This window comes from Pygoscelis adeliae, unplaced genomic scaffold (assembly GCF_000699105.1).
Source record: "Pygoscelis adeliae isolate BGI_AS28 unplaced genomic scaffold, ASM69910v1 Scaffold297, whole genome shotgun sequence".
NCBI lineage: Eukaryota > Metazoa > Chordata > Aves > Sphenisciformes > Spheniscidae > Pygoscelis > Pygoscelis adeliae.
In genome coordinates, this window is record NW_008825211.1 from 255,583 (window position 1) to 265,500 (window position 9,918).

The 9,918-nt window shown below is 39.4% G+C and overlaps 1 protein-coding gene across 1 annotated transcript in view; it reads right to left on the reverse strand.

Moving 5' to 3' along the window:
• Window positions 1-9,918, reverse strand: part of PGM2L1 (phosphoglucomutase 2-like 1) — a 75,500-nt gene that overhangs the window by 13,140 nt on the left and 52,442 nt on the right. The window contains exons 4-10 of the mRNA XM_009329031.1: window positions 7,702-7,786; window positions 6,655-6,738; window positions 4,850-5,043; window positions 3,710-3,899; window positions 3,373-3,470; window positions 2,261-2,441; window positions 537-630 (exon numbers count right to left, since the gene is read on the reverse strand). Coding sequence (XP_009327306.1) covers window positions 537-630; window positions 2,261-2,441; window positions 3,373-3,470; window positions 3,710-3,899; window positions 4,850-5,043; window positions 6,655-6,738; window positions 7,702-7,786 — 926 coding nt within the window. The remainder of the gene's footprint in view (window positions 1-536; window positions 631-2,260; window positions 2,442-3,372; window positions 3,471-3,709; window positions 3,900-4,849; window positions 5,044-6,654; window positions 6,739-7,701; window positions 7,787-9,918) is intronic.

Below are 9,918 nucleotides of genomic sequence, written 5' to 3' on the forward strand. Positions count from 1 at the left end.
TATTTACATGCTTCCATAAGGTATTTAATGCTATTCCTGCACGTCTGGGTTCCTCACATATTGTTCTGAAGTATGAGGGAACGGTGTACAGCTCCTGGAGGAACTGCAGTACTGGTGCGATGGATAGCGTGACCGAAGCAAGCCACCTCCGAGTTCCACACAGCCATTAATAGCGAGTCCTCACAGAGAGGACCTGTAAGATATTAAACTGGTTAAGAACAGATCCTATGCTTAATCTCAGCTAAAAGGCCACAAAGCAACAGTAGGTTGGCTCTGGCATCTCAGGACTTTCAACCTGTATCAGAGTAAGTTTGTATCAGGAAAATGCACAAGCACAATACCAGAATCAGAGATTCATATATCATTTACTATGACAGTTGGCAAGTTGATCTGATGAGAGCAAAATACCAATACCAGTAACTACAAGAACAAAAATAAAGTACTTCTGTGTTTCGTTTCATAACTAAGACCACTCCTTTTAGTCACATTTCCCCCCTACAGTTCTCAACATTTTAAAGTGATATTAACATACATACCAATAGACTCTTCAAATGCAAAGAGAACTTCTTTTCCGTTATCTAGGAGATCTTTTACTCTACTTCCAATCCATTTAAAACCAGGGAGTGTTTCCTGAAACAGAACAACAACAAAAAAAAAAAGTGCATTAAATACACATTTTCAATTTAGTTTCAAGTCAGAGAAAAAAGCGTAGCCACTATTCCCTTCACTTCCAGGATGCTTCAGACAAAAGAAAAAAAAAAAGAGATGATGCATTCTGAATTTTAGGGTCAATGGGAAACACTGCTGCAGAGTCAAAACACTAAAGCTTAAGGATGCTTTTCTGACTTTCTTGAAATAATTTCCCTGAATTTAAATCTAATTAACTGACAAACAGAATAGGGACAGTAAAGACAAACATTAGACAAGTCGTATCTTCAATTTAGATTATGAATCTAAGGCGAAGAGTCACTGGATAGCATTTTACTAGTGAATACTCAACTAGGACATGAATATCAGATCAAGGAGTAAGCCTGCTTGAGAGACTGTGGTTCTCGCCGAGATCAGAAAAGATCTTCCGTGGTGCTTATCAGGTGATACAACAGTACAGTTATTCAAAAGGAAAAGTTACAGAAATATAACCAGCAATTTTGGGTGATGGGAGGGAAGAGCACTGCTTGTGTTCTTCAAATCATGCAAAAGCAGTCAAAAGCTTTGAAGCAGTCCTTCTTGGAGAGAAGGAAGGTACAAAGAGGGGAAGCTTTTAGAGGTGAGCAAGGGGTTCTGTAAATTCCTAGCTTTTTTTCAGTCAAATGTGTCCCTTCCCAGAAAAAAAAAAATAAATCAACAGTATTTAGTGAGATAATTTTATTCACTACAAGGCAGTGATATTCAACCTGATTAACCATATCTGGACAGTCACTCAAAATGATTTTCAGAGTTGCCTTCAATTTTAGTTTTTAATTCCTCATTGTTTGGCAAAATATTTTTTCCTATTGCACACGGATTTAATTAAGACACGTATTCAACAAGACCTGGACCTTTGTATGCTTGTGCTAAGCTTTAGAGCACTTGCATCTCTTATGGCTAACACCCAACAGTCTCAGAAATCAGAGCAAGTACTTAATTTGAATGCAGGAACTAAAATAATTAACTGCCAGCCTGCAGGGGCACCCCCCATTTTCTTTTTTAGCGAGTCCTTAATGAAACTACATTAAAGATCTGAACATAAGAGTTCCTCTGTCTGTCACAATTTGAAGTAAAACCAAATTTAAAAACCTACTAGTGATCTGGGCACCTGAAGGAACATCGTGTAACCTGTAAGTGTTTGTTACAAAGCCATCAAAAAGCACTCCATTTTTGTAGTAAACACACCAAGCTGCACACACTTTCATTCTCTCACACAGAAGAATTTATTTCTAGGAAAATAACCAAGACAAAGGCATTGCTGTTATACATTATTTAGGTTTTAATTTGTGTCACCTGCTACAGCCTCCTTGCAGCTTTGCCTAAGTTGATTCCACAGCCTGCATTCACCGTACCACGCATTGAGAAACACTGCGGATGCCGAAATCAGGCTTGTCTAGGGAAAACAGCATTCTCTGCAAGTTGGAATGCATAAACACTCCCAGCCAAAAGAATGGAAGTCATCAGTCTATTTTTCATTTCGTAAAGCCATAAACGGGGTGGGTGGGGGGGTAGCAGGAGAACACGGCAATCAGATTTTACTCTGCCAAGACGACATCATGAAAACCACACTTACTTCAAAGTGAAATCCCTCTTTAAGTGCAATCGCCCTCAAAATTTTCGACGAGACTGTGGTCGCTAACATGTAAACATTCTGCACATCAGCATCTTCGGAGCAGTTTTCCTTCCAGCAAGAAAACATCCACCACCCAAACAAAGCTGCTAGCTCATTGCCAGTGAACACCTTCCAGCAGCCACTGCAGACAGGATAGAAAATGTAAGAGCTCTTTCAGGTTTCCCAGGAGCATCCACTCGGGGAGACGTTTTCCGCAGTCACTGGAACAACAGGAATCTGAGCACACTACTGACAAGCTGCTCTATACAAAGCCACCGTACTAACAGGACTCCACATTTATCACGTCTCAATGATTTACAAGCCCAGTGCATTCTGTTAGCAAGCAAAGATACCAATTAAGTATCCTTACTGTCAGCTTTAAAACAGCTTAGGTCTGTTTAATTTATCAAACAGAAGTACAGCAGTCTATACAGTCTATACATTGCAGTCAGGCAATGCCTGCGCAACCACGCATTATAGACAGTTACTTACACAATGATCAGAATTTTGGCCTGTTAGAAGAAAAATAATTCCTATTCAATATGAAGAAGCCAGGGAAAAACAAACAAACAAAACCCAAAAAAGCCCACAACACCTAACCGTCCCAAGGCAGAATTTGTTTGCTTAATAGAAGTGAAAACACAGTAACGACAAGATTTTCCTGTCTTTAGTAACGACTCAACTTTTCAGTTAAGTTTTACTAGGTCATTTAGATTAAATACTTACCACTGTTACAAGTAATCTTTTCTGAGTTATTAACTGATTTTATTTAAAATACATTTTTAAATAAATGTATTATAAATGTAATAATAAATAATAATTAATAAATACTTAATAAATAAATAATAATAAATAAATGTAATAATAAATAAAATACAAAAAATGTATTTTATTTAAAATACATTTTTTCAGGTGGAGCTATACCAAAAGATGAAGCTAGCAAGAAAAATATCCAAACAGCTAAGTCACAACAGGAAAGAGCGAGTTGAAGGTCCCCTGTCATTTGGGGACACTCCACAATTTTCACTACCTCTTCTGGAGAAAGAGATAAAAGAAAAGGTCCAATCACTTACTTTTCCTGCTGTTCTGCCACTGCTAGTCTATCTGCGTCTGGATCAGTGGCCACTACTACTTTAGCATTTTCTTTCTCTGCAAGCCTCAGTGACAACTCCTGGTGGGAGAGGAGGGAGGGGGGGAAAAAAATAAAATCACAAGAGCAAATAAACCCACAGTCTTCCTACTTACATATAACATGCAGTGAAAGAAAGTCTCATATGGATTGCCTCCCACTGTATTAACACAGCTGAAAGCCAGGTACTCCCTGTTCCCTTCCTCCGTTTGTTTTTCAACGCAGTATCATATCCAAACAGAGGAAAGCTCAGAAATCTGGTGAAGTAGAAACAAAAGTACCAGCACAGATTCTCCTTCTTCAGGATTTGGGCATTTGACAGTAGAGAAATCTGGATCTGGATCTTTTTGTTCAGGTACTGGAATGGGGGGCTGAAAGCCAAATGCTTTGAAAGCCGACTGCACGTAGTCGTGTCCAACTCCATGAAAAGAGGTATGAACAAACTTCAAATTTGTTTGCACGTTTAGCTCCCTGAGAAGGAAAAGAGAATTTCAGTAAGATGTTAGTTATTTAACAAGACTACTTTCATGTGGGAAAGCAAAAGAAAATGTAGTTACACTTTGTACTATTCTGCTGATTTCTGCATTAATTTCAAAGAAGGAATGAGTGAAAAGTGCTCATTCGGACTTTCACTAGAAATTGCTGGTTTAAAGCTGCTTCTCCTGGAAAATGAGATATTTACCTTCTGCTGAATCGGCTGAAAGTCTCCCAGGAATGAACTGTTAATTTCCGCATCAAACTCAAGCTCTTCCACCACCCCGAAGATCTTACTCTGGCTCCACTGTACCTACATTATTCATCCTCCTCCTTTTATTCTTGTCTTCTGCCCCACCTAACCTTTAAACTTAATCTTCTCACCTCTATTCCATGCATATACACCTCACCTTTACTCTAAATGTCTGCATTTTATTCAGAACCCTTTCAGCATATTCATTTGCATAAAATGGTTTGCATCAGCGTGCTTTACTGTAGCCTAGCATCCAAAGGCAGGCTGCTTTATTGTCAAGAAGCATGGTTTAGTCCTAATGATGGTGACCATCTAATTTAATGACACATCAGAGAAGGGATGGGGCGAAACAGAACGGGGAGATGACCAAAAATTATTCCCACCATGAAGAGCACAGAACAATGGCCTCAAGCAGACAGTGATGTCTGTGGCAGAGTGGAGCACCCAGCTTCTGTGAACCGTAAAGACAGAAATCAAGTCACTGATTTGTGACGATACAAATCACTACAGGCAGGTCCGAAACTATTAAAATTTTGGAAGACAGCCCAATCCCTATACCCAAATCAAAACCGTTTATGTATGGCAGCGTCACATGCTTTATTATTGAAGTCTATCTGTCAGCAGTCAGTTTTCCACATGTAATCCAGAGCTTACTTAAAAACATAACTTAAGTACATTTTGTTTTATACAATACCTATGATAACAGATCTTCTTCAGATCCTCCATGTAACAGTCACATATTTTCTTCAGAGGATCCTGTCTAAGGGGACTGGTATCTACTAGATTCTCATTCCAAGAGCCATTCCATGGTTCAACGCACTCTTCTATACATTTTATAATTTCCTTATCGTGAGGAGAGGTGATCTGTGCTCCATTTTCCCAATAAACCTGGTAAAAGTTTAAGGAAAACAAGACACAGGTTATTTACAAAGAGCATTAACTTGATAAATTCTTTTAGCTCTAGGATTCCACATGCTTCCTGCTTCTTGAAGTCATACAGAAAAGGCTAGCATCAATCAAGCGAGGCTTGATTCTCAAAAGTCATTGGGAATCACAGTTTATCATTTCAGTTATGTAATGATAGCTACTCAGCAACAAGACAGCTTTTTCAAAAAAGCTGGGATTCAACTATTATGACTGAAATCATCGGGACGTGAGAAACCAAAACTGGGCACTTACATTTGAGAGTGTTGTGCAAACTGTAACAGAAGAAAAACATTACCTTCTACACAGTCTGGCATTCCTTTTGAAAAAGCACAACTTGTTTTTGAAATCAAAGCAGAACAGATAAGCAGTGTGCCAAGGTACATGTTTTTCCGTAACTGAACAACTGTAATCTTTCAGCTAGAAACGCTATCAAACCCTGAACTATAAAAAGTCTTTGTTAAAGAATTATTTAGATGCCAGTTTTCCCACAGTTTGTTTCCAATAGCATGGTTGAGTTCACAATGCAGACTTTCTACTCAGACCAATCTGCCTCTCTTCTTGTCCGCTGGCTTTCGTGAAACTCAGAGGTACTCAGTATCTTCAAAACTATGGGTTTCTCAAGTTTGGTTAAAATTGTCCAAAACCTTCAGAGGCTGCTGAACTCACAGGGGAAACAGTGAGAGATAAAACAATTCTTGTGAAAGACTAGAAAGAATAATATCCTGACAAAAGTAAAATGCTTTGTATCAGAAGACACAAACATAATAGCCTCTTGATAAATGAAGCACCTGGGAAACAGATGTGGCTTATTTTCTTATTCATTGTTATAGCTAAGCAAAAGTAAAGGCTGGTCAAGTACTTTACAACTTGTTCCACAGAGGACAAGTGCAGTATGATAACCTCCACGACTTCTCTCTGTGCAAAGACTGGATTTCCCAGCAGTGCCATTACTCACTGACCTGTTACTAAGCTTCTAGAATGCGAAGTTTAGTTAAAAGTTTAGAGTTTAGTTCAGATTCTTACAAAGTTGAGAGGAAATGCTGCGTTACAATACTGCATGGGCAGCATTTGCTATTATGTATGGTTATACTGTTCCAAGCTTTCAAAATGAAGCCACCCACCTCTCTCTCAATGCCCTGAAAAACCACCTTACAGGAGGCAACACACTACTACAAAGTTTTATTAACCAACTCTTAAACCGTCACCATCTTCAGCACAGTTACCTGCTGTGTGGACTAATTCACGTAAGTTCTAGCTTAGTTTTAAACTCATTTTTAAGGTCAAGAAGTGAACACATAATAAATTGCTTAAGCATTTCTTCAGCTGCTGATTAGGCTCCATGGAATGTCACAACAGACTCGTGCTCAAGATACACAAGCAGTGCGGTCTTAAGTTCTCGTCGCAGAAGAAAGTGTGTGTAATTCAGGTTGTAGAAGGATGAATTACCTGAAAATTTCTCCTTCTAACGTACACACACGTGCGCTCCGGAAGCGGTCAAATGCCAAAGGCACATAGGTAATGCTGGAGAGCAGCTGGCTGTGACATGCTACAGACTTTGAGTTCAAGCCTTACCTTGTATCCGTTGTCCTCCTTCCGGTTGTGGGAGGCTGTGATCATCACGCCAGCCACAGCTTTGAGCTGCTGAACAGCGTAGGGCTGCAAAGGAAACCCAGAATGTTAATTTACCCAAGAGTGCTGCAGCTGGCACAAATAACATTATGTTATTAGGACCGTTATGCAAGAGGATGCTACAGGAGAAGTGGCTCTTATGTTTCACCAGTTTATTTGAAAATTGTATGTATGAATGCTCATCATTCTGTTTCCTGTAGCTAGGAATAGAGAGAAAGCTTGTTCTATTCTGTTGCATAGGAACATTATCCTATTTACCAATGACATAAACACAATTGTTAACTGGCCAACTGAAGAAAGTCTACACTCTGATTACACTGGTATTTGAGAAAGAGAAAACAGGTTCAAACAGAATGAAGGAATTCACCAAAAGGCTTGTTGAAAAACAAGTTACAGGTATTTCCAGCTAAAGAGCATCCAGTCCTTTCAGTCCTCTCCTCAAAACAAGATCCACAGCGTACACAGCACACTAGAAAAGCTTGCAGAATAGAAAACAAGGATTTAAAACCCTGCAAGAAAAAGTTTCTGCGAGTAGAACAGAAAGCTGTTTTTTGAGATATCAAAAGTAGAGGCAATCCTTCATTTCTTCCACTCTAAGCAGTATAAGTCTTATGTCCAAAAACATGCAGTCCCTATATGTGCATATACTCACACACACAGAAATATCATCTCTGACCCTTATGACACCCAGGTGTTTAAGCACAGAATAAAAGAATAGCAGATGCTTCACCTGTAACTAATAGAGCAAAGCCTGGACTGCAGTAACTACTGCCCTCGCGTAGCAGCCTAGGGTGGAACGTGATTCTATTGACTATCTGCACACAGAAGAATTCAGCGACATTCTTGAAGAGCCAAGTGTACCAGGCAGCCTCTATTTTTCTGTTTAAATAACGGAATTTGAGAAGAAAATTGCTAGTTCACATTTTTAGTAAACTTTCAAATACTCCCTTAACTGCATGGTTCAACAATATAAAAGAGAAGATGACTCACCACAAATGGTGTGGGGACATACGTGGAAAAGAAGTATACAGGTACATCTTTAGCCAGTAGGACTGCTGCGGTGAGCTTTGCAAGTCTACCAACATGAAAGAGAAAACATTCAGTCAACCCAACTCCCCACACAACAATCCAATAGCCATATGGCATTACTGTAACCATCGTTTCACTTGGGTCTTATATCCCTCTATTGTTTTTTGGCTTACACTAAGAGTAGTATCCTACAGTTTGTACAGTCAATGTAATACAGTTTTCAGGCTGTAGAATCCGAGACAACGCTTTTATTCATTGCTCGAAGAGCGCAAGGCGCTTCAGTCAACCACGTAAATAAAGCAGTGATATCAAAAACAAGGATACAGAACCTACTGGTGTGACACTTGTCCTTCATTCAAGGACAGAACCAATCTCTCAGAAAGTTTAAAGTGCCAGATGTCTGCAACAGCAGGTTTGGAAAAGGATTCAGTATCCCACACAGCAAAGCTTGTTTGCCAGTCTCGTTCAGCAGCTTCAGACAATATCCATGAAGCAGACCTATTCCTAAAATATACTTCTGCGAACCAGCACGCTCTCATCCCAGAAAGTTTAGAAACACTAACAGCACCCGTGTTTTTAAACCTCGCCTTTGTTATAAACTTTTCCTTTCAAGCAGCAGGGAAACTCATTCTCTTTCAGATAACTGATATGAAACTGTTCTTTTCAAGTCAGGTACACACAGCTCAGCAGTTAATGGGAAGTCTCAGAGACAAAACAGGTGAGAGATTAAATAGCGTTAAGTTTGCTTTGCTCACTTGTTTTTACAGACAAGCATTAATACTTGCTTCCTTATCTCCCATGATGAGTACACTGTAGTCTAAGTTTCAGTTACTCAGAATTTCACCATAGCACCTATCAAATGCAACCTGAAACCACTTAAAAGTTTGAGAGCTCAGCCTGTAGTTGAAGCTACTGAGACTTTGCTTGTGTATCACTATGGTTTATGTCAACTTAATTATGGGATACAGCTGGACGGACTGCCATCTCCCTTGGCATTGGAACTGATGCAAAGAAAGGGGCGCTCCTGCCCACATAGTGCGGGGTAAGCACGCTGATCCAATTGAAAACACTCTTTTGGGGAGGCTCAGTTTGATTTTAGCACTACCATAACTGTGTATCATTCCAAGGGGACAAAAGAAAACATGTAGTTGAGAACTGATTCGCTCCTTTGACACGTGAAACGTGACGACTGCACTGCCATCAAGTCTGAATGCCAAGCTTTGCGTGGCTGAAAAAGATGTTTTTCTTACACTTCCATGTTTTTAAGCTGTGCATAACTCAGACAATTTGGGTAACAGCCTTGCAAACACAGTGTAACAGATGAGTTTAAAACCCTCATGCCAAAGCCTGGTGATGATGTGCCACACATATCTGAAGACCAGACAGGAAGGCGTGAAGAGCCAGACTTCAGGGGAATGGAGAAACTCTTGGAAGACAGTCACTAGGTTCTGTGCTCTATTATACCAAGAACTTTTACATCCCTAGAATATTAAATGTTGACAAAAATAAAAAAAAATAACTACATTAGTTACAACAATTAACTACAATAACTACATTAACTACAATAATTAACTACTCATTAACTAAATAATAATAATTAGCTACCGGGTTGGCTCTTTTGTAAAGCATGCCATTACAACATGTGTTTTGCTCCCCGAATGACAAGGGATTAGGATTCCTTATAGAATTCAGAAAGTAATTCTTTTACAGGTCCTCTCTCCCCTTTCCTTGCAAAGGGCACAATTTGGCATCACTGGAAGTTTACATTTTAAGCATCCCAGGTAAAATATTCCCAATATGGAAATACACTGAGATCACAGACTAGCATAAGAATACCAAAATACTGGGTTACAGGTAGAATTCTTCTCCCCCAAGCAAGCTTAAATGAGATGCATAATACAAAAGAACGACAGTGTTAACAATAGTGCATTGACATTCAGTGATTTCAAGCTAGATGTTAGTATTCTGAATTTACCTTCACATTCAAATTTCTCTCCGGGCATATCAACTTCTTAATGTCTGCCTAATGTTCTTGTGCATTTAGACTGTAAATTCTTTGGTGAAGTGACTAGCCTGACATTCCACATTTGCTGGCAACTGGGATTATAGAGGCTTTAGTCCATGCCTCTCTTCATTACTATTTAAATGGACTAAGGGAGGGGAAAGCGTGTGAACAGT